At 35.7% G+C, this 25741-nt stretch overlaps 3 protein-coding genes, 1 non-coding gene and 1 pseudogene across 4 annotated transcripts in view; 2 read left to right on the top strand and 3 right to left on the bottom strand.

Moving 5' to 3' along the window:
* LOC136038948 (uncharacterized) overlaps positions 1–25741 on the bottom strand; it is a 470704-nt gene that overhangs the window by 329245 nt on the left and 115718 nt on the right. The gene's annotated exons all lie outside the window — the stretch shown is intronic.
* LOC136038944 (histone H4) lies at positions 1356–1761 on the bottom strand. The gene has a single exon (XM_065722450.1). The coding sequence runs from the start codon at positions 1718–1720 to the stop codon at positions 1409–1411; it is 312 nt and encodes a 103-aa protein (XP_065578522.1). The 5' UTR covers positions 1721–1761; the 3' UTR covers positions 1356–1408.
* Positions 3056–3540, bottom strand: LOC136038936 (histone H2B). Its single transcript, XM_065722443.1, has one exon. The coding sequence runs from the start codon at positions 3492–3494 to the stop codon at positions 3123–3125; it is 372 nt and encodes a 123-aa protein (XP_065578515.1). The 5' UTR covers positions 3495–3540; the 3' UTR covers positions 3056–3122.
* On the top strand, positions 4779–4897 carry LOC136039009 (5S ribosomal RNA). Its single transcript, XR_010620349.1, has one exon. It is a non-coding gene; the product is annotated as a 5S ribosomal RNA (ribosomal RNA).
* LOC136038935 (pre-mRNA-splicing factor ISY1 homolog) overlaps positions 7569–25741 on the top strand; it is a 37366-nt pseudogene continuing 19193 nt past the window's right edge.

Raw genomic sequence — 25741 nt, 5'->3', positions numbered from 1 at the left:
AAAGTGTCAAACTCGTATTCCAATGAAAATGAATTTCATTTAATTCTAATATTATATTTAGAAAGACAAGAATTATGTTTTAAGGTTTCCGAAATGCCAAGGGAGGGGGGGGAGGAGTGGAAATGAACCGTTTTTATTTGTTTTAATCACAGCCTATATAAAAGTTCAATATACATACCACCTAAAACTAAATTATTTGTAACCTGAGAAATGTCCCTTTTTGCACTATATTTTTGAGTTTGTTTAATAGCGAACAATAGAAATAATAAATTTGCCTAATCTTAAAAAAAAGAAGTATATGACACATTTACAATCATTATATTTATACGAATAAGCAAGTAAGGAATGTCTGCCTTTTATATTTTGGTATTGAAACCTCTATTAGTGGTAGTACAAGGAGGATATAAGGAGGCTTCTAAAAACAAGCATCTCTAGATTTGTTTTTCTTCTTCTTTTTTTTTTTTTTTTTTTTTTTTTTTTTTTTTTTATCAGAATCCCTTTAGCACGACATCGTTCAGCCAAAGATGAGTCAAAGCAACTCGGATGCATTTTCTTTTCTTTTTTCGAAACAAAGGCTTTAATAAAAGACATTAAAACTTAACAAAGTTTAATATACGTTCTACACAAAAAAGGAATTGTTTTAAACGGGAAAAATGTCCCTTTTTACAGTACATTGTCGAGTTTTTGCTTAAAAACAAACATTAGAAACCATAAATAAACAAAAAAAAAACCGCAAAAGGCTAAAACACAAATTTGTAAAAAGTTTTTGCAAAAGTTACAAACGCATAACGAATTGTTGCTATATAATCGCAAATAAAGTCACTTTTATTTGTTTCGATCTCAGGCTATCTGAAACTTTTAATATATGTTCCACTTATAAAGGAATTGTTTTAAACGGGAAAAATGTCCCTTTCTACAGTATATTTTCCAGTTTTTGCTTAAAAACAAACATTAGAAATCAAAGAAAAAAAAAAAAAAAAAAAAAATTCATACTTGTTTATTAACTGCAAATAACTAATGCAATACTTTTGTCCAAATTGTAAGGTCCAGCGGCAATTTAGCAAGAGTAGGAACACATTTATTCCTCCGTTCCTACTATCTTCATTCAAACATGAAAGAATAGGCTTGTGCCGTTAAATAGCAACAGTTATTTCTTTGAAGAATTCCATGGCGAGAATACGCGACTTTAAACAAATATGCAATGAAAAGCCTAATGCAGTAAAATTTGTTTGCATATTTCTAAACAGATATAACGCCTGAGACGAAAAAAGAAAAGTATTTACCAAAATTTTGAAGGCACAACAAAGAAAAGGCTCAAAAACTTGAGCTAAAAAGTGTTTAAAAAGATTTGGTGGCCTTTAAAAAGGCCGTTGGGTAGGGGGACAGTTGAAAACGCATTTGGAAACCATTAACCACCAAAGCCATACAATGTACGACCTTGACGCTTCAGAGCGTAGACTACATCCATTGCAGTTACTGTCTTTCTCTTGGCATGTTCTGTGTAGGTGACAGCATCACGAATAACATTTTCGAGAAAAACTTTAAGAACACCTCTGGTTTCCTCGTAAATTAGGCCAGATATACGTTTTACACCACCGCGGCGAGCCAGTCTTCTGATAGCTGGCTTTGTAATACCCTGGATATTATCACGAAGAACTTTGCGATGACGTTTTGCGCCTCCTTTTCCAAGCCCCTTTCCTCCTTTTCCTCTTCCTGTCATATTGAATTCGATAGCGTCGTCAACAGCTGTAAAGTTTTTGTCAAACTAAGGGAAAGAGCCCGCTTTATTTTATACCACCAAGTGCTTTCCCGACAAACTCTAGCTCTGTCGCGCGGCTGATGCTCCGTATAAATAAAGCCACTAGGCATTGGTTCCTTTGTTCATTCTTTTAAAGAGAGGCAAACTATTATTATGGCTAGGACGAAACAAACTGCGAGAAAATCAACGGGCGGAAAGGCACCTAGAAAGCAGCTTGCGACCAAGGCAGCACGTAAGTCGGCTCCTGCTACCGGAGGGGTAAAAAAAACCGCACAGATACAGGCCCGGAACCGTAGCCCTGAGAGAAATTCGTCGCTATCAAAAGAGTACCGAACTCTTAATAAGGAAATTGCCCTTTCAGAGACTTGTGCGAGAGATTGCCCAAGATTTCAAAACTGACTTGAGGTTCCAGAGTTCGGCTGTGATGGCACTACAAGAAGCCAGCGAGGCCTATTTAGTTGGACTTTTTGAGGATACCAACTTGTGTGCTATTCACGCCAAGAGGGTGACCATCATGCCCAAAGATATTCAACTTGCCCGTCGAATCCGTGGCGAGAGAGCTTAAGTACCCTAGTTCACCGCAATTGCATCTTAACCAACGGCCCTTTTAAGGGCCACTAAATGGTTTAAACAAAACAGGCGAAATTACGTTAAACAGCGTAGTGTTTGGTGAAAAAAAGAAGGTATGACTCGAGGAGGCAGAATTATTTTACAAATGAGTTATAAGATTCGGCGTGACATTAAACAAAATTCAAACTATCTAATGAAAAGGAAAGGCAATTAGCCATGGCTTGATGCCCACAACTATTCGATTTTAATTCAAAATCAACGGACATAAAACAACAAAAACAACAAAAAACACTACGGGCAAAATAACCAAAAAAAAAAAAAGGTCGAAATTATTTCAGATATACGTCAAATTATTGTAAAAATGAGTCATGGATTTAGCGTAGCATTCAACAAGATCCAAAACATCTAATGAAAAGAAAACACCCGAAAAGCCAATTTAGGCCAGCCTAATAAATCCAAAAAAATGAAACAGCTCCCAATGGGGGCCCACGGACCCTTAAAAATGTCATGAAAAAGTCGAGGCCCCCTAATCTATTCTCTTTAACTATTCGCCGATAGATATTACTTTCTATACAATAAGGAAATTGAGACCTGCCTTCGAAACAGGGAACCTTTTTATTGTTTTTGAATTGTGGTTTAGCATGGGTTCTTGCTTACCCAAGATTTCGCAAATCAAAGCCAGGAGTAATGAAAGCAATTTGAGAGTAGAGCATTTGAAATAAGGTGTTAGCCCTTAAAAGGGCTGTTTGGGAGGGCCCGGCTGATTGGGCGCTAATAGAGGGGAGAAACCCCCTTATTTGGAGCTTGTGTACTTTGTTACAGCTTTAGTGCCTTCACTAACAGCGTGCTTGGCAAGTTCTCCGGGTAGGAGCAGCCTCACAGCAGTTTGAACCTCTCTGCTAGTGATGGTGGACCTCTTGTTGTAGTGAGCTAGACGAGAGGCTTCCGCAGCAATCCTTTCAAAGATATCATTGACAAAGCTATTCATGATGCTCATTGCCTTGCTAGAAACACCAGTGTCGGGATGCACTTGCTTGAGAACTTTGTAAATGTAAATGGCGTAGCTTTCCTTCCTCTTTCGTTTCCTTTTCTTATCAGTTTTACTGATATTTTTCTGCGCCTTACCAGCTTTCTTTGCTGCTTTTCCTGAAGTTTTTGGAGCCATGGTTAAGTGATACCTTAGCGAAGTCTAATTGTCAAATGAATAGCGTTTACAAACTTGGACCCGTTTATATACCAACTAGAGTTCGCGCACAATTCTTTTATCAGAGGAACTCAGTTCGCTAGCCGGAGTATAAATTGTTTGCGCTTTCAAGAATAGACATCATTTTCAATTTGTTCGTTATTAAGAAGAGTCCAAGTGAATTTTGTAATCTAGAAACCATGTCAGGAAGAGGAAAAGGTGGAAAAGTGAAGGGAAAGGCAAAGTCCCGTTCAAACAGGGCAGGTCTCCAATTCCCAGTGGGAAGGATCCACCGTCTTCTAAGAAAGGGCAACTATGCGGAGCGAGTTGGTGCAGGGGCACCCGTTTACCTTGCAGCGGTGATGGAGTATTTGGCTGCCGAGGTCCTTGAGCTTGCTGGTAATGCTGCACGAGATAACAAAAAAACTCGTATCATTCCTCGTCACCTTCAGCTAGCCATTAGAAACGATGAAGAACTGAACAAGCTACTGTCGGGAGTTACCATTGCCCAAGGAGGCGTTTTGCCCAATATTCAAGCAGTCCTTCTACCAAAGAAGACTGAAAAACCGGCAAAGGCCTAAATGAATCTAATTTTAGCTCCAAGACCTACCCCAAATTAACCAACAGCCCTTTTAAGGGCTACAAAATGATTGAATCACTCTCTAGCATGTAACCACCCCGGGAAAGGAAAAAGCTATGAAATTAAGGACGCTAAAAATGTGAATAGGAAAGCTTTCAAAATTATCTAGTAACAAAGGGCAAGAATTTACTGGAGGCGGGGGAGATATTTTCCTTAAAAATCGTTAAATTATACCCCAACATAATCTAAATATATATTCGAGGCTTGCCCTTTTGTTTCAATTAATAAAGTTTACTTTCACATTCATCTCGTTACAAAGCATAAGAATTTATTGAAGGAAAGGAAGCTCATTTTCACCTTAAAATCCAATAGATTATACACAAAAATCGAGGAAACTGTTTTTAAAAATGACCGAGAGCCAATTCAAAGACCCTCTAATTCGACGGATCTAAACTAGCCTAGGAAGCCATAGGGTAGTCATCTCAAAGGTAGAAACATTTTGGGGGGCTTGTCGGTCTGTTTCAGAAGGAATGAAGGTTTTTTTTTTTTTTTAAGAAAAAGGAATTAATAAACATATTTTGATTCTTTTTAAAATATTTGTCAACCTTGGTCCATGACTCTAAAATTTGGCATTTAATTTCTTTTCAGTTTGTGGAGCAACAATTATTTTGTTACAAAATCTCTCAGCCAACGGCCATACCACGTTGAAAGTACCCAGTCTCGTCAGATCCTGGAAGTCACACAACGTCGGGCCCGGTCAGTACTTGGATGGGTGACCGCCTGGGAACACCGGGTGCTGTTGGCATTTTTTTTTTTTTTTTTTTTTTTTATTTTTTTTATTATTATGATTCTTTTTTTTCAAACTAAAATAATATCCTTTAACAAACTCGGTTCCTTATTCTAATAGCGCCAAGCTGATTATATCTTTTATAAGAAAAAAGAAGAGACTAAGTTGGACATCTCCTTGATTTCCATCTATCGGTAATAAATAAATGCGAGTCAACTGTTTTGGTTTAGCTGATAAGCCACTAAATGAAGGCGAAAATTGAACAAAGCCACAACACTTGACTCACATTTATCTAAGCCAATAAATAAAGTCAAAAATTGTAACCAAAGTGACATTATAAGCCCCCAAGATATTTTAGTTGACCATTCCGGCAATTAAATCAAGTTGAAAGCCACCAAGAAACATACAGTTTTAAATGATTAATTCTCCTATGCCGGAATTGGTATTTCAGCCCATCCATGGGGCATCGCCTTGATCTGGGAGCTTATAATGTCACTTTTATCACAAGTCACAATTTTTGACTTTACTTATTGGTTCATCAGCTACGCCAAAACAACAGTTGACTCACACTCATTTCTGATTTCCGAAAAGATGGCGTGTCATTCAATATATTTCAGTGGCGGCACTTTACCAGTAATTTATGATAAAAGGTGATTGAACAGTGTTTATTATGTCCAAATCGTCTTCATATATTTTCGGGCTCAACTCCATTGGACAGTTCAAATACCTTTGTCTTTTAATAGCATCAACACCGCAAATCTGCTTGTTCCTTCAATAGCGCCGCACAAATAGCTGACTTAAATCAAACTTACTTACTTTAAAATTAGTCTTTGATGTGTCCACATCCAAATCCTCTTCATATGTTGTCGGGCCCAACTCCATGGTACAGTTCAAATTGCCTTGGTCTTTCAATAGCATCTATAGCAAAAGTCTACTCGTTCCTTCAATAGCGCCGCCTAAGCAACTGTCTTAGATCAAAGACTAACTTTAAAGTTAGTCTTTGATTGGTCTATGTTCAAAGTCCCTTCAAATGTTTTCGGCCTCAACTTCAATTTACAGTTCCAACTAGCTTTGTCTATCAGTAACATCAATAACATAATGGATGGGTGACCGCCCATCCTGTTGGCATCTTTTTTTTTTTAATATTTTTTTTATTAAAAAACAACTTTTTTAATAAAAAAGTGGGTATCTTTTGGGTATCTTTTAACGTATATTCAGGGAACCGCTCTACCTGGGCGAACAATTTCTACTCAGAGGCTAGCGAGTCATTTACATATTTTATCTATAGATTAAATAAAAAGTATGTACAGGACTTCCAAGGAAAGAATCAATCAAGTAATGAACTTAGAAAGGGGTTGACTACTACCTAGTTGAAATTCATAAGTTCTTGTGTTTAAGTGTTTTTGAAGTTAAACAGGGCACAATAGAGTATAATATTTTAAGCTTAAGGCTAGTATATAAAATCGTAAAAAACAAATATATTAGTTTCGAAATGACCAGTAAAGTTGCCAGTTTAAGTTTCAAACTCTTTCTCGTGAAAATAAAGAAGAAACATTTCTAAAATAAAAGTCTGGCGCAAAAGAGGGGGAAGGATTAGACTATTCAATACGTGGAGTAGAAAAAGCATGATTAATTACCTATTCTATAGGTAGTTAGGTGAAAGGACCCAAATGCTTTCGTTTACTTTTGTCCTAATTACTTTAGCAGCAGAAAGGTCGACCAAAAACGTATTTTTTTGTTTGACCTTTTGACATAGTAAATCAAATAGTTTGTGGTAAAAAAACTGTAAGTACGGAGTGATGCGGCTCAATAGTAACCGAAATTATAAGAATCCAGGGTCTTGATATTAGTATATACATCAAAAGGATTAAATTTTGATGTTTATCCAAAATATAGATTTCATGAAGCTATAAGCTACCTACAAAAGTTTCGAGCCTGAGAAAATTTGCCTAATTTTAAAAAAAAAGGAGAAACGCCCCTAAAAAATGAAATGATTTAGTGAAAATCATACCATAAGGTTCAGCTTGTGAGAGAACCCTACATCAGAGGTTTCAATCTCTTATATACAATTAAATAAAAAAAACAAGTTTTTTTAACTGAAAGTAAGGAGCGACATTAAAACTTAAAACGAACGGAAATTACTTCATAGATGAAAAGGGCTTTTCCTCCTCAACGCCTCGCTGTTTACGCCAAAGCTTGGCTCTTTCTCTTAACTCTACTTTTCAAACCGGTGAAAGTTAGTTAAACATCTAAATTTCGTTTTATTTATTCATTTGCGGTGAGCCAAAATCAAAACATGTATTAATTCAAGAACGTTAAAACATTAAGACATTAATGTTTGAACGTTAAGACATTAAAACTTTAAAACAGAATAATTTCTGTTCGTTTTAAGTTTTAATGTCGCTCCTTACTTGCAGTTCAAAACTTGTTTTTTATTTAATATTTAGAAAGACTGGGTGACACGAGTTGGAATAGGAAAGTTTTTTGTATTCTTTCTCGAGAACTAGTTCTTGTGAAGCAAATGTTAGGTTGACAGCATTCTGTTTATTTAGTAAATTACATTTATGTTGATTTTTTTTTTTGGTTAAGCTTTATAACAGGGGAGAAATCATTTAGGAAAAAAAATCATTAGCTCATCCATTCAATTTTCTTTCCAGTGTCTATATTTCCTTAATACACCATTTATCTAAACGAGGCATTAGTAAAATTCTAGCACCATAAGAATAGCATTAGAGGAGAGAGGTGGCCTCTTTCATATATGGAAGGTAATTTTCGTAAGTTTTAAGCTTTAATTCTGCAATCTTAAATTTAATTTCATAAGAACATGATATTTTAGTTTAATCCATTACGTAAGATTAGCCAGAAGAAACCACAGCCCCTCTACCCAATACCGTCACTGGTTCACTCTTGCACCTTCTACCACTTCTCCTACAATCAAACTTTCGACAATCGACCTCAGAGGTCATAGGAACTGACCTTTGGAACTTGGCCACAACCAAGAATCGTCAAAGAAACGATGGACGTTAATAAAACATAATTTAGTTCCTGGGCTTGGTACCCAAAGGCTTAAGGAATCTAGAAACAGCAATACTGACAGCTAATTTTGGTGCTTGATATTGGTAAAATTTGTTAATTTTGGGGCTTGGAAAAATCAATCAAGCACGATGATGGCATGATGACATGATGACATAATGATGCCTCCATATCAAGAATGTGTCAGAGGAGTCTGTTGAACGGTTCATCAGGGAAACATAAGTCAATATTAAAAGTGGAAGAAAAAGAAGTTCGCCCATCGGGAACTGATAATGTAACGTCACAGGGACTAAAAATGTATGGTAGTGAATATTGGTGGCTGCTGAGCCTTATATAAGTTCTTATATTTATTTTCATTATTAAGTTTGTAAAGTACCATGACTAGTAAGCTACTACTCTAATTTTGGATGCCTTTGGTTTTTGGGGTCTAGGAATAATACTCTCTGGAAAATTTCTCCGGTGTATTTTTCTACAAAAATCCCCTTCAAAATGGCCCCCGCAGAAAATTCCCCTCAGATAGTCCCCCTCGAATAATTCCCACATTTCAGAGGGACTGCAAAAGAAACACGTCAAAAATTTGTTTATATAATTTTTTGTTACGTTTTTACGAGCCACACAAAATTTTAGAGAAGGGGTTGCAAACCCGGTGACCCACTCCCCCAAGATACGGCCTTGCCTATGGATGTTCTCAGTAAACTTTGTGAAAATAAATCATCCCTTCAATTCAATGGGTATAGGAGAAAAGGGAAAAAAATGTTGCTGAAATTTAACAAAGAAATAACAAGAATAGTTGGTACTTGTATGATAGATGCCCTACCTAAAGTTCCTCTCTGACGCTCAATCCTAATTAAATTTGCCAAAGTAAGATAAAATATGATACTTTAGAAACAAAAATTGGATATTTATTTGCATGCTAGGGGGGAGGATGGGGTAAAGTATAGCGGGTATGCATGCCTAATATGTTAGGCACAATTATTCTTTAGTTTATTTTTCTATTCATTCAATTTAATTTTAGTTCACTCATTCTTTCTTATGTTAAATAAAAAGAAAAGTTTTTTTTAACTGAAAGTAAAGAGCGACATTAAAACTTAAAACGAGCAGAAATTACTTCGTATATGAAAGGGCTGTTCCCTCCTGAACGCCCCGCTCTTTACGCCAAGGTTTTTTACTCTTTAAAAAAGTAGCGTAAAGAGCGGGGCTTTGAGGAGGGGAAATCCCCTTTCATGTACGGAATGATTTCTGTTCGCTTTAATTTTCAATGATGCTCCTTACTTTCAGTTAGAAAAACATGGTTTTTATTTAATTTCTTGAATTAAGGCATGTTTTTATTTTGGCTTTCTGTACATGAATAATTAAAACAAACTTTGCATATTAATTTATTTTTCGACTAAATGGCTTTCTCATAGTCTTGATCGGGCAATTTTGCGAAAAAGGAGCGGGGGAGTAGGCCCAGTTACCTTCCAATCTTTTGGTTATTTGAAAAGGCAATTAGAACTTTCAATTTTTTACCAACGTTTTTATTAGAAAAAATATGCGTAACTTACGAATTAACTTACGTAACAAACTTCTATATTCGTATGTTTTATTACGTATATTAAGGGGTTCACCCCCTCACCGATACCTCGCTCTTTACACTAAAGCTTAAATTTTGTCCCAAATTCCTCAAGAATGACGCTTGAATCACAAAGGCCGTAGGATAAATAGTTGAAATTAATAAAATTACATTAGCGTAAAGAGCGAGCTATTAGGAGGACATGAACCCCTCATATGCGTAATAATTTCTGTTCGGTTTAAGTTTTAATGCTGCTCCTTACTTTCAGCTGAAAAAACGTTTTCATATTGATTTTTTCATTCTTATAAATCCTTAATAATCCTGCCCCCCTTCATGGAAATTTTCTTACCCATGACAAATTTCTCCATGGAAAGCTTTCCCCGCATAGCCCCCTTCCCCTAGCCCCCCAGCCAAAAAGAATCTCTCTGAAAGCGTCTGTCAATTTTCCAATAATAATTACTATATGTAAACACTGATCAAAGTTTGTAGCTTGCAGCCCCTCCCACGGGGACTTTGAAGGAGTAAGTCGTCTCCTAAAACATAGTTATTAGGTTTTTCGACTATGCTGAATAAAATGGCTATCTCAGAATTTTGATCCGGTCACTCTGGAGAATAAATAAGCGTGAGAGGGGGCTACGTGCCTAGCAATTTTTCGGTCACTTAAAAAGGGCACTAGAACTTTTAATTTCCGTTAGAATGAGCCCACGACATTCTAGAGCCACTGATTCGATATGGTCATCCCTGGAAAAAAAACAACAAATAAACACACATCCGTGATCTGTCTTGTAGCAAAAAATACAAAATTCAACATTTTTGTAGATAGGCAATTGAAACTTCTACTGTAGAGTTCTCTGATGGTGTAGTTTTCATTAAGGTTCTACGGCTCTTAAGGGGTGTTTCCCCTAGCTTATAAAATAAGATACATTTTCTAAGGCTCTTAACTTTTGGGTTTTAAGTTTAAACTTTAAAATGCATTAAAATGGAATTCTTTTGATGCAATTATTGTTATAAAAAATTCTGTGTTTTGGAGTTTCGGCTACTATCGAGCCTGGTCGCTCCTTTCTACAGTTAGTTACCACGAACTGTTTGAAATGGTCACATAACTTTTTTTTGACTATTTGCCTTACTGACTGTTGACTATTTGACCACTAAACGAGCTAAAACCCCATTTTACCCAAAATAGAGTTCGAAATAAAATTTATATGGAAATACAGTACAAAAAATTTGGTAAGATTACTGTACTTAAGTTAAGGAGAATAGACAAGCTGTTTCTTCCTAAAGTTTTCACTGTCATACCATTTTAAAGGTTTGAAGACCAAGTAGCCTAATATTTTCCAAAAAAGCGCCTACTGGATTTTTGGTAAGACACTAATTTTCCGTTGTACTAAAAATAATTAGTAAGTGCCCATAACTCTTTGCCAATCCTCAATCGAAAGACAATTACACGTGGACAGAACTTTCCTTAGAGGGATTTTCCGATGGGGGGGGGGGAATTTTCCATTGAGGAGAAGTTCAATTTTCTAGCACTGTTTAAAATGATTAGAAATATAAAAAAACAAGTTTTTTCAACTAAAAGTATAGAGCAATTTAAATTTAAAACGAACAGAAATCGTTAAGTATGAAAGGGGGTCACCTCTTAATCAATATTACATAAAAAAAACTAGTTTTTCTAACTGAAAGTAAGGAGCGACATTAAAACTTAAAACGAACAGAAATTACTCCGTATATGAAATGGGTTTTCCCCTAGCAAATCCCTCACTCTTTATGCTAAAGCTTTTAATTGTCTTAAAAAGCAGAATTGTGGTAAAGAGTCAAACTTTAGCGTAAAGACCGAAGGATTGCGGAGGGGACTACCCATTTCATATACGGAGTAATTTCTGTTCGTTTTAAGTTTTAATGTCGCTCCTTACTTTCAGTTAGAAAAACTAGTTTTTTTATGTAATTTCTGAACGTTTTTGAATTAATACATGTTTGATTTTGGCTCTCCACACATAAATTATTAAAATGAAATTTACATTTTAATTCCTTTTTTGGCTAAATGGCTTTCTCTTAGTTCTGATAAGACGATTTTGAGAAATATGGGATGGGGAAGGAGGCCTAGTTGCCATGCAATTTTTCGGTTACACAAAAAGGCAACTATAAGTTTCAATTTTTAACGAATTTTTTTATTAGTAAAAAATATACATAACTTAAGAATTAACTTACGTAACAAACTTTTATATTCTTAATTTTTTTTTATGTATATGAGGGGGTTTTTTACCCTCGTTAATACCTCGCTCTTTACACTAAATCGTAAGTTTTGTGCCGATTCTTTAAGAATGACCCCTGAATCAGAAAGGCCGTAGAATAAATAGTTGAAATTACTAAAAATACTTTAGCATAAAGAGCGAGGTATTTATCTCCTCCTAAATACCTCGCTCTTTATGCTAAAGTATCTTTAGAACCCCTCATATGCGTAATAATCTCTGTTCGTTTTAAGTTTCAATGGTACTCCTTACTTTCAATTGAAAGAATTTTTCCATGTTTATTTTTTTATTTTTTTTTATAGTAATTTTAGAAAATCCTGTGCCCTTTTCATTGAATTTCTGTTCCCCCATGACATATTTCTCCAAGGAAAGATCCTCCCACATAGCCCCCTCCCCTCAACCCCACCCCCAAAACCAAAAAAAAATCCCTTGAAAACGACTGTACATTTCCCAATAACCATTATTATATGTAAACACTGGTCGAAGTTTGTAACTTGCAGCCCCTCCCCCAGGGACTGTGGGGGAGTAAGTCATCCCCAAAGACATAGTTATTATGGTTTTTGACTATGCGGAACAAAATGGCTATCTCAAAACTTTGATCTGTTGACTTTGGAGAAAAAATGAGCGTGGGAGGGGGCCTAGGTGCCCTCCAATTTTTTTGGTCACTTAAAAAGGGCACTAGAACTTTTCATTTCCGTTAGAATGAGCCCTCTTGCAACATTCTAGGACCACTTGGTCGATACGATGACCCCTGGGAAAAAAAAACAACAAAAAAACAAATAAACACGCACCCGTGATTTGTCTTCTGGCAAAAAATACGAAATTCCACATTTTTGTAGATAGGAGCTTGAAAATTTCGCTATAGGGCTCTCTGATACGCTGAATGCGACGGTGTGATTTTCGTTAAGATTCTGTGACTTTTAGGGGGTGTTTTCCCCTATTTTCTAAAATAAGACAAATTTTCTCAGGCTCGTAACTTCTGATGACAAAGACCAAATTTGATGAAACTTATATATTTAAAATCGGCATGAAAATCCGATTCTTTTGATGTATATTTTAGCATCAAAATTCCGTTATTTAGAGTTTCGTTTACTATTGAGCCGGGTCGCTCCTTACTACAGTTCGTTACCACGAACTGTTTGATAAAGCTAAACGTTTTTTTTTAAACTTTTATAACAACTTTTTATTCTAATTAAACAGACCTTGTGTTTCAGGAGTCGTTTTCGTTTTTGCTAAACAAAAAAACACGTAAAAATTATGACATACTCGTCTGTCCCTAAAAAGCAGAGAGAATAGGCATACCTCTCCCTATATTAGGGGATTTGTATCTACTATGAATTGAATTTGGGCTGAAAATTTGTTCTTCGCAACTGAAAAATATATAGTGGCTGAAAAATAATTTATTAAGCTTAACTGTACCCAAAAGAGCTATTGGCATAAGTAATTTAAAATAATCTCATCAAAGGAAAGTAATATCTTCCAAAAAATATGATCTTGGGAGAAGGGACACAATCAAAGCTTGGATCTCCAAGAAATCCCTCAGAGAATTTTACGACTGCTAAGTAAAGAAATGCGTAGTCCTACATATCTGTGTCAAGAGCATGGGGTAGCTTTTATTTTCTTTTTACTAGTGGGTAATAGTATCAGACCAGGGGTTTTGGATTTTCAGATGGCGTTTGATTCGCACAAAAGTAGCAAGTTTTAGCTTCAAGAGTGTGATTCAGGAATATTTCCAGGCCAAAGTGACCCTTCCCAGTACTCCACCCTTTTATCTATGGGCATCCAACTGTCCTCTCAAAAGAGTATATCCTGTGTTCTAAGGCGATCTTATGGCTATCTATGGTAGTTTATCATCTGGGTTTTCTATTCTATGGCTGTCTTCTGGCAGGCTGTTGGCTAGTTGACAAAATGTTTACCTATTAGACAAAATATAACAGTTAAAATAATACAAAGATTATTTGGTCAGCACAACTATGCGCTTTTAAATTCAAGCGTTAATCAATGGGATAATTTGCCTAAAGAAAACAATGAGGCGACATTAATAGCTTTTTATTATCTTATTATATAATTTTATATCATTCTGAATATATTTAAAGATTTATACTGCAAAGAGCAAGATTCAGGAATATTTGATGGCCAAACGGACCCTCCCCCGTCCTCCATCCTTTTATCTATGGATGTCCAACTGTCCTCTTAGAAGATTATTCGCTGCGTTCTAAACCGGTCTTATGGCTGTCTATAGCAGTTTGCCATCTGGCTTCTCTATTCTATGGCTGTCTTCTGGCAGGCTATTGGCTAGTTGACAAAATGTTTACCTATTGGAAATTGTTGTTGGCAACAACAGATTTGCTGCTAAAGAAAGAATTCCCAATTTAGAATGGGAAGTTTTCTGGAAAATTTTTATTAGAAATTTTATTAGAAAAAGAAATTTTATAAAGAAAATTTATTAGATAATTAGAATGGGAAGTATTTTTTTTGGAAGTTTTAGAAATAGGAAGTTTTTTGGATCAGACAAATACTGTTAAAGTCACAAACTCTCCAAATAAAAGTGTTGTGAAGGAGATAAATCTTCCAAAGCTTCTAAACTGATGAGAAAACTGGAAAAGTGAGACCAGCAAAGGTCGTACTGAAATATTTTGCTTTAGATAAATAAAAAAGTAACTATAAAGTCATAAAGTTCTCATGTGTTCGTAAGAAGAGAAGAGATATATCTCCCCCAGCACAAGATATATCTCCCCCTCCCCCTGCACTAAATATACTACGAAGGGAAAATGAGCTAAGTATTTCTTTCCTTCATAAACGACCATTCTTTTGAAGGATAAAAATGATCTTGTTATGCTACGTTCATAAGGGGATCTACGTTCATTAGGGGATCTACGTTCATTAGGGGGCAATGCTACGTTTTTTAGGAGATTCTGATGTCAAGGCTGGTAAAGATAGGGATGCAGAGTATCCTAGCCTACCAAATTTTGTGTTATTAGAGAAAGCCGTAACACTTATAGATTACTGCAATTTTTTAGCTATAATTAAATGAAAAAAAATTAGTTTTTTTAACTGTAAGTAAGGAGCGACATTAAAACTTAAAACGAACAGAAATTATTCAGTATATGAAATGGGTTGTCCGCTCTTCAACGTCTCGCTCTTCACGCTAAAGCTTTTAATTGTTTTAAAAAGTAGAATTGTGGCAAAGAGTCAAACTTTAGCGTAAAGAGCGAGACGTTGAAGAGCGGACAACCCATTTCATATACTGAATAATGTCTGTTCGTTTTAAGTTTTAATGTCGCTCCTTACTTACAGTTAAAAAAACTAGTTTTTTTCATTTAATTTCTGAACGTTTTTGAATTAATGCATGTTTGATTTTGGCTCTCCACCATAGGACTTGTCCAATCTTATTGAATTTTTTGTATTGAATCAGATTAACAGATGAAATTTGCATATTAATTCCTTTTTTGGCTAAATTGCTTTCTCTTAGCTTTGATCAGACGATTTTGAGAAATAAGGGGTGGGGAAGGAGGCCTAGTTGCCCTCCAATTTTTCAGTTACATAAAAAGGCTACTATAACTTTTAGTTTTTAACTAACGTTTCTATTACTGTTTTTTACTGTTTTAAAATGTAGAGTTAAGAGAAAAAGTCAAACTTTAGTGTAAAGAGCGGGGTGTTGAGTAGGAAAAGCCCCTTTCATATACGGAGTAATTTCTGTTCGTTTTAAGTTTTACTGTCACTCCTTACTTGCAGTTAAAAAAACTTGTTTTTTTTATTTAATTATCGAAAAGCGCTTGCATTGCTATACACTAGTTTTTGCGACCATTCAATACTTTTCTTATATGGTATTTCACCTATTCTGAAAAAAAGACAAGATCTGGCTGAATTGTGTATATTATATTTCCGCTATTGTAAGTTTCTGTTTTATTTACCCCGGTCTTATAGGAAAAAGAAAATAATTCGGTATTTCGGGGCTTCTGACATTATTACTACTTTGCGGAAGTTAGGCTCAAAATTGGAAAAATATTATATTTTTTCTCTGGCCCCTTCTACCTCTTAGTTCGTTTATTTTCCCGTTAGTTTTCACCTGTTTTCGCTTTATAGTTGTGTTATCTCTTAGCTGTTCTTTCGTTAGATGAGTTATGGTTGTGGTATATATGTTTTATCGCTCGTTTAGTTGTGTTATTTTCAAATTATACTCCATAATAGAGAGGACGCAAATAGAGAACACCCAGCATTGTATATTAAGCTCTGAATTAGACGTTTTTTTCTAACGTGACCAGATTAGTCCTGCGCCCTGCGCCCTTTTCATTGAATTCTTCTTCCCCCATGACATATTTCTCCAAGGAAAGATCCTCCCACATAGCCCCCTCCCCTCAACCCTACCCCCAAAACCAAAAAAATCCCCCTGAAAACGTCTGTACACTTCCCAATAACCATTATTATATGTAAACACAACGTCTGTACACTTCCCAATAACCTTTATTATATGTAAACACTGGTCTAAGTTTGTAACTTGCAGCCCCTTCCCCAGGGACTGTGGGGGAGTAAGTCATCCCCAAAGACATAGTTATTATGGTTTTCGACTATGCTGAACAAAATGGCTATCTCAAGATTTTGATCCATTGACTTTGGGAAAAAAATGAGCGTGGGAGGGGGCCTCGATGCCCTCCATTTTTTGGTCACTTAAAAAGGGCACTAGAACTTTTCATTTCCATTAGAATGAGCCCTCTTGCGACATTCTAGGACCACTTGGTCGATACGATGACCCCTGCAAAAAAAACAAAACAAAAAAAAACAAACAAATAAACACGCACCCGTGATTTGTCTTCTGGCAAAAAATACAAAATTCCACATTTTTGTAGATAGGAGCTTGAAACTTCTACAGTAGGGTTCTCTGATACGCTGAATCTGATGGTGTCATTTTCGTTAAGATCCTACGACTTTTAGGGGGTGTTTCCCCCTATTTTCCTAAATAAGGCAAATTTTCTCAGGCTCGTAACTTCTGATGGGTAAGACTAAACTTGATGAAACTTATATATTTAAAATCAGCATTAAAATGCAATTCTTTGTATGTAGCTATTGATATCAAAATTCAATTTTTTAGAGTTTTGGTTACTATTGAGCCGGATCGCTCCTTACTACAGTTCGTTACCACGAACTGTTTGACAATATAGCTATAAGCAATGTTGTGTTTAGTCATAAAATAGCCCACAAGTTAACATGTTATTCAAATGATTGTAAGACAGCTAACCTTATTGATTATTTTGTTATAAATACAAGAGTGGCAGGCAAGATAAATATTATATTCTACGGAGCATAGGACTAATGTTACTGGTATTACATTTGCACGAATCGTTTAGGACAGCCCATTGACTGACCGTGTCTCAAACAGTAATCTGATCAAAATAGAGTTCTATTCGGTTCTCTGAGGCTAGAATGAGAGAAAGGTTAAGGTGGCTAGGATGTTTTTTTTGTATTAAGGATGACAGATCGTGGGAGATTGCCTTTTTTGGCCAACCACCCAGGGCCAAACAAAAACAGGTCGTCCTCAAATGAACTGGGATAAATTTTTCATGTGCTTTTCTGTTTCTTCATTTCGTCACGGATCATTCAATTTACGGGTACTGGGTTGAAATAAAATTGACTCATGGCAAAATATAAAGGAAAATATAATTTTGGCTTTTTTAGCAGGATAGGGGGCTTAAGGCTAGAATATATTGGAACTACAGTCAAAATGTTTTAACAACAATAATTTTCCATGAAGGAAGAATTGTTTTCATAGTATTTTCCCTCATAGGTCTATAAAATATAAACCTATTTAGTTTAAAATCGTGACAATTTAAATGTAGTTAGTTAACGTAGTAACAGCATTACAAAAGTTAGAGACAGATTCTTTTGCATGAAGTAGATCGCTGTGAGGATTAAAGCATAAAATAAAAAATGAGTCTGAATGGAAGAGCTTTTTTTCTTCTTTTTTGTTCAGACTTATAATGTACTAGTCTGATTTGAGTTCTTGTGAAGCAAACATTAGGCAGGGAGTACCCCCCTTATTTAGTAAGTTGCATTTATATCGATTTCTGGATTAAAATTTATAACAGGGGAGAAATAATATACGAAAAAAATAACAGAGCCTTCTCCATTAAATTTTCTGGTACTTATCAAACAGTTCGTGGTAACGAACTGTAAGGAGCGACCCGGCTCAATAGTAAACGAAACTCTAAAAAACGAAATTTTGATGCTAAAATATACATCAAAGAATTGGATTTTCATGCTGATTTTAAATATATAAGTTTCATCAAATTTAGTCTTTGTCATCAAAAGTTACGAGCCTGAGAACATTTGTCTTATTTTGGAAAATAGGGGGAAACACCCCCTAAAAGTCATAGAATCTTAGACGAAAATCACACCATCGCATTCGGCGTATCAGAGAACCTTATAGAAGAAATTTCAAGGTCCAATCTACAAAAATGTGGAATTTCGTATTTTTTGCCAGAAGACAAATCACGGGTGCGCGTTTATTTGTTTGTTTGTTTTGTTTTTTTTCTTTTCCCCAGGGGTCATCGTATCGACCAATAGGTCCTAAAATATCACAAGAGGGCTCTATCTAACGGAAATGAAAAGTTCTAGCGCCCTTTTTAAGTGACCAAAAAATTTGGAAGGCACCTAGGCCCCCTCCCATGCTCATTTTTTCTCCAAAGTCAACAAATCAAAATTTTGAGATAGCCATTTTGTTCGGCATAGTCGAAAACCATAATAACTATGTCTTTGGGAATGACTTACTCCCCACAGTCCCTGGCTATGTGGGAGGATCTTTTCTTGGAGAAATATGTCATGGGGGAACAGAAATTCAATGAAAAGGGCGCAGGATTATCTAAAATCAAACAGCTCGTGGTAACGAACTGTAGTAAGGGAGCGACCCGGCTCAATAGTAAACGAAAATCTAAAAAACGATACATCAAGAGAATCGAATTTTCACGGTGATTCTAAATATATAAGTTTCAACTAATTTAGTCTTTGTCATCAAAAGTTACGAGCCGGAGAAAATTTGCCTTATTTTGGAAAATAGGGAGAAACATCCCCTAAAAGTCATAGAATCTTAACGAAAATCACACCATCGCATTCGGCGTATCAGAGAACCTTATAGCAAAAATTTCAAGCTCCTATCTAAAAAAATGTGGAATTTCGTATTTTTTTGCCAGAAGACAAATCACGGGTGCGTGTTTATTTCTTTGTTTGTTTTTGTTTTGTTTTTTTCCCAGGGGTCATCGTAACGACCAAGTGGTCCTAGAGTGTCGCAAGAAGGCTCATTCTTACGGAAATGAAAAGTTCTAGTGCCCTTTTTAAGTGATAAAAAAAAATTGGAGGGCACCTAGGCCCCCTCCCACGCTCATTTTTTCCAAAAGTCAACGGATTAAAATTTTGAGATAGCCATTTTGTTCCGCATAGTCGAAAACCACAACAACTATGTCTTTGGGAATGACTTACTCCCCCACAATCCCTGGGGGAGGGGCTGCAAGTCACAAACTTTGACCAGTGTTTACATATAGTAATGGTTATTGGGAAGTGTACAGACGTTTTCAGGGGGATTTTTTTGGTTTGGGGGGGGGGTGGGTGGGTACAAACCCCCCTAGTACACATAATAAAAGTATAAGAATATAAAAGTTTGGTACATAAGTTAATTCTTAAGTTTTAATAATTTATGTGCGGAGAGCCAAAATCAAACATGCATTACTTCAAAAACGTTCAGAAATTAAATAAAAAAAACTAGTTTTTTTAACTGAAAGTAAGGAGCGACATTAAAACTTAAAACGAACAGAGATTACTCCGTATATGAAAAGGGTTGTCCCCTCCGTAATCCCTCGCTCTTTACGCTGAAGTTTGACTCTTTGCCACAATTCTACTTTTTAAAATAATTAAAAGCTTTAGCGTAAAGAGCGAGGGATTGCGGAGGGGACAACCCGTTTCATATAAGGAGTAATTTCTGTTCGTTTTAAATTTTAATGTCGCTCCTTACTTTCAGTTAAAAAAACTAGTTTTTTTTTATTTAATTACTATAAAAAAAACAATGAAAAAATAAACATGGAAAAGTTTTTTCAGTTGAAAGTAAGGAGTAGCATTGAAACTTGAAATGAACAGAGACTAATACGCATATGAGGGGTGCTAAAAATACTTTAGCATAAAGAGCGAGGTATTTAGGAGGAGATAAATACCTCGCTCTTTATGCTATAGTATTTTTAGTAATTTTAACTATTTATTCTGCAGCCTTTCTGATTCAGGGATCATTCTTAAAGAATTGCGACAAAACTTACGATTTAGTGTAAAGAGTGAGGTATTAATGAGGGTACAAACCCCCTCATATACATAACAAGAATTTAAGAATATAAAAGTTTGTTACGTAAGTTAATTCTTAAGTTACGTATATTTTTTACTAATAAAAACATTCGTTAAAAATAAAATTTATAGTTGCCTTTTTATGTAACCGAAAAATTGCAGGGCAACTAGGCCTCCTTCCCCACCCCTCATTTCTCAAAATCGTCTGATCAAAACTAAGAGAAAGCCATTTAGCCAAAAAAGGAACTAATATGCAAATTTCATTTTAATAATTTATGTGTGGAGAGCCAAAATTAAACATGCATTAATTCAAAAACGTTCAGAAATTAAATAAATAAAACTGGTTTTTTAACTGAAAATAAGGAGCGACATTAAAACTTAAAACGAACAGAAATTACTTCGTATATGAAATGGGTCGTCCCCTCCGCAATCCTTCGCTCTTTACGCTAAAGTTTGACTCTTTGCCACAATTCTGCTTTTTAAAACAATTAAAAACTTTAGTGTAAAGAGCCAGGAATTGCGGAGAGGACAACACATTTCATATACGGAGTAATTTCTGTTCGTTTTAAGTTTTAATGTCGCTCCTTACTTTCAGTTAAAAAACTAGTTTTTTTTTATTTAATATGTTATAGCATCTATGTTAAGTTCTTCATTAAGTAGGACCTGTATCTCTGACTAATTCTAATGAAATTTCACAAAATATTACAAAAATATATAGAAGCAAATTTGGACTATATATTTGCACATTAGGAAGGGGGAGTAAAGTGTAGCGGGTGTGCACACAAAGTTTGTTAGGTACAATTATTCTGCATATTATGAAGTGAGATTTGTTTTCTAAGTTCACAGAGCACAAATATTACCCCACCCCACCCTAATATGCAAAAATATAGCCCACATTATATATTTCCCTTCTATTCCGTACTTGTCTTTGTTTCTCTACGCTTAGCTAAAGAGGAAACCGGTTTTACAGTGCGTTAATGGATGAAGAACTGGTAAATACGAAGAAAGTGAACATATATCTAGATACCATTTCTTATGCTCTTTCTGAATATAATCGCTCTTCTTGCTAATTCAATTTTAAGCCCATTTAGGACCTTAAATCTTTTCTTTTTATTCTGTTAGGTCGCTTATTAACTGCAGTTACATCAATATGTCAAAAAATGTCAAAACTTATAGACGATACATTGCGGATAGAAAAATGAAGGAAATTTTTTGAATTTTTTATTCAACTTAATCATGGTAAATCAGTGCTCTTGGATTATTTAAGGTGGATCTCCGAGGTTTGAAGCCAATGCTATTTTCCTATAGCAGTGAAATGCGTATTAACAACAGACACGAGCAGATTCTTTGATAAAAAAATTACTGTGGCTTCATTGAAAGCTTTGACATGAATAGGCCGAACAAATTTGCATTTTTTTTCTTTAGAGCTTCATAAAAAATTAATTAGTGGGGACACCTCTAATTTTTAAAAGTAGCAATAAAATTACTTTTAGAAAACGTAGAGAATTGTAAAGTAGCCTCTCCATTTGCCACAAGATTTCAAAAATTTTGGCCGTGAATTTTTTTTTTATTATCATCAGTTTCCTTTAAAATTTGCCATTTAAGATATTCTTCCTTTACTGTTTAAAAGGGTTGTACTAATCATATAGCCTTGATTTTTGTGTCGTTTTGTAGATCTTATACCGACAAATAATACCAAAGATTGTTAAGTTTGTAGTTATAACAGATGATTTTTAGCAATAATTCTTAGTATTCAAGATTTCCTCCTTTCTCATTGGCTTAAGCACTCCTTGAGGGGTTTGCCAGAACATCATTAAGAATGTTGACATCTCCTTAGCATTAAGACCAGATTTAAAAGGATGTTGAAAACATGTATAATTGGCAACAACACCTTGAGGCAATATCATTTTAACACCATACGAATTGGAATTTGTTAGGTTACAAAGCAGATAACAGTTTGGCTTTACAAGTAAAGAAACACCGATTGTAGGCCTATAAAATGTATGAACATTATTTTTAAAAAGAATATTATTCTTAAAAACACATTATTTCAAACATTATTGGCCTTTAAAAGTAAAGAAACACTGATTGTAGGCCTATAAAATGTATGAACATTATTTTTAAAAAGAACATTATTCTTAAAAACACATTATTTTAAACATTATTGGCCTTTAAAAGTAAAGAAACATCGATTGTAGGCCTATAAAATGTATGAATATTATTTTTAAAAAGAACGTTATTCTTTAAAACACATTATTTTAGACATTATTGGCTCTTAAAAGTAAAGAAACGCCGATTGTCGGCCTATAAAATATACGAACATTATTTTTTTTAAATCTAAAGTTGTAGGATATTCGTCCATTTTAGTTCCACGGGATCTCATTTTATTCCTAATAGTGCCGTATCTTAGAATATTTTGGTTTTTCCCCATCATCTCATATAGTTGATGATTTATAAGCTCGTTCATAAATGACTGATTACCCCGGTTTGGAACCGGCGTAATCATATACTTTGCTTTACGGAGTAATGCATATACTTATTAAATTAATGTAATTTAAAGTGATATGTTCCTGAAGGTACATAATAAACATTAGACACCCTTGCCCTGGGGTCATAAATACAGGTAAGGGAGGAAGGAAACCCCTTAAAACTACTTATATTTATATACTATTCATCAAAAACAAGAGCTAAGAGCTCATATGGCACTTGTGACAAGGTCAAGAAGAGCCAAGAGCTCATATGATATGAGCTCTAGCAAAATTCTAAGAATCAATAGATTGCTTTAAAAGAAAAATCAGAGGCTTAATGCTGGTCGGGATTTAAAATAAGAGCTTTGAGATACAAGGTACTTCTAAATATCAGAATTCATTAAGATCCGATCGCCCACTCGTAAGTTAAAAATACCTCAATTTTTCCTCTCCCTTCAGCCCTCCAGATGGTCGAATCGGGGAAAACAACTGTAACAAGTCAATTAGTGCAGCTCCCTGACATGCCTACCAATTTTTATCGTCCTAACACGTCCAGAAGCACTAAACTCGCCAAAGCACTGAACCACACCACCTAACTCCCCCAAAGAAAACGGATCCAGTCCAGTTACGTCAATTACGTATCTACGCCGTTTATAAGCGTTTTCCAAGATTTCCAGTTTCCCCCTCCAATTCCCCCCCCCAATGTCAAAAGATCTGGTCGGGATTTGAAAGAAAAGCTCTGAGACCTGAGTTTCTTCCAATTATAAAATTTTATTAAGGTCTGGTCACCCATTCTTAAGTCAAAAACACCTCAATTTTTCTAATTTTCCAAATTAACAACTTCTAGCTCCCTCAAAGAGAACGGATCCGTACCAGTAATGCCGCCCCCCCCCCTAATGACACTGAATCTGGTAGGGATTTAAAACGAGAGATCTGAGTTTCGAGGTCCTTCGAAATATGAAATTTCATAAAGGTACGATCACTCTTTCATAAGTTAAAATACCTAATTTTTTCTATTTTTTAGAATTAACCCTCCCTCCCCAACTCCCCCAAAGAGAGCAGATCTGTTCCAGTTATGTCAATCCCGTTTCTAGGACTTGTACGTAGTTTTACCACCAAGTTTCATCCCGACCCCTGTACTCTAAGCATTTTCCAAGATTTTAGGTCCCCCCCCCCAACTTCCTCTTCACCGGATCCGGTCGGGACTTAAAATAAGAGCTCTGAGACGTGATATCCTTCCAAATATCAAATTTCTATAAGATCTAATCTCTCCTTCGTCACTCGAAAATACCTTATTTTTTAATTTTTCAGAATTAACCATCCTCCTCCCAACTCCCCCGAAGAGAGCAGATCCGTTCCAGTTATGTCAATCTCATATCTAGGACTTACGATTATTTTTACCACCAGGTTTCATCCCGATCCCTCCACTCTAAGCGTTTTCCATGATTTTAGGTTCCCCCTCCCATTTCTCCCCCAATGTCTCCGGATCCGGTCGGAATTTAAAATAAGAGCTATGAGACACGATATCCTTCCAAACATCAAATTTCATTGGGGTCTGATGACTCTTTCCTAAGTTAAAAATACCTCATTTTTTCTATTTTTTCAGAATTAACCCCCCCCCCCCAACGAGAGCGGATCCGTTGTAGTTATGTCAATCGCGTATCTAGGACTTGTGCTTACTTTTCCCATCAGGTTTCATCCTGATCCCTCGACTCTAAGCGTTTTCCAAGATTTTAGGTTCCCCCCTCAATTCCCCCAATGTCACAGGATCCAGTTGGGATTTGAAATAAGAGCTCTGAGACGCAACATTTTTCCAAACATTAAATTTTGTTAAGATCCCGTCACCCGTTCATAAGTTAAAAATATTTCATTTTTCTATTAACCGAAATTTTTCTGAAATATTACCGGCCCCCGAAAAAATATTATTTTTCCGAATTAACCGGCCCCCACCCCCTCCAGATGGTCAGATCGGGAAAATGACTATTTCCAATTTAATCTGGTCCGCTCCCTGATACGCCTGCCAAATTTAGCTGTCCTAGCTTACCTGGAAGTGCCTAAAGTAGCAACTAAATCTCAACGTAATTAGAGTTTATTTATCAACATGGTTTGGACTTCGACAGAATGCTGAAATTTCTCAAATAGAATTTACTTACTAATATTTATATGCTATTCACCAACACTAATAGTTAACCTATAATAGTCTACTATTCAAACAACCCTAATAGGTTAAGGTTAACAATACTGCTACTAATACATTATGACCCATAAATAATCTCTATACTATTCGCATGTCAATGCTCTTCACATGTCAATTGAAAATCCACTTTCAATATTCACTTTCAGTGTCGGACCAAGTAATTTTCTCACATCCACTGTCTTCTGGCTCCAAAGTCCGTTTAATTCCGCGATTTGCTGCAGCCCGGACAAAGGCAAGCTCTCTAAGTGGCATGTTCCTAATCAATCGCGAGTCTAATATCTCCGGAAGTAAACAATCGCTCCAAAACTCCTGAAGCTTTGGTAATTTGGACAAAAAATACTCTTTTGATCTCGGAATAGTTAAAATTTCCACATCATGCTCATGGTGATATACCACCAAGTGACATTCTTCTTGATTGGTGATTTCTAGCTGACCTTGAATTTGAGCATAGTATTTGTGATTTTTCTTTAACTCCAATTTTGAATTGTGTGACCATACCAATCCTTTTTGGGATGCCACTTCCCTTATGGTCATTCCTCTGGGAATATTATGGACAGTCTTCGCTTCAACTGGTGTGCCGTTTTCTAAGCGACCATCAAGAGAAGCTCCAAGAAACTGGATATTTGGATGAATGAGTAGTCCCATTTGGTCTCCTTTTATTAATGATACTCCCTCTCTCTGCTCGTTCGCCGTCAGTGCAATAGCCTCCAGTTGAATTCCCCTAATCATTGGAATAGATTTGAAATTAGGATTAATTCGGATATTCTTGACTATGGGTGCGGTTGGAGTATTTTTTTGCGAGAAGCTATTCTATGAAAATAAGTGGCAGTAATCCTTTTGCTCCTCTCAAATATCCAGTTATCATTTTGCCCCTTTGTGTTTACGTAGATCTCCTGCAGTTTGGCTCCATCCAGATTCATATTTTTTGCAGCATAATCAGCCTTTGCGATTTCAAATTCCTCTGGATTCATATCAGGCTTGTTGCAATTTGGTCCGTAATTTTGATCGCCTTTAGGCAAACTCTGATTCTCTTTCTTTTTGGCCAGATAT

This window comes from Artemia franciscana, chromosome 18 (genome assembly GCF_032884065.1).
Source record: "Artemia franciscana chromosome 18, ASM3288406v1, whole genome shotgun sequence".
NCBI lineage: Eukaryota > Metazoa > Arthropoda > Branchiopoda > Anostraca > Artemiidae > Artemia > Artemia franciscana.
This window is presented reverse-complemented; position numbering and strand designations above follow the sequence as displayed.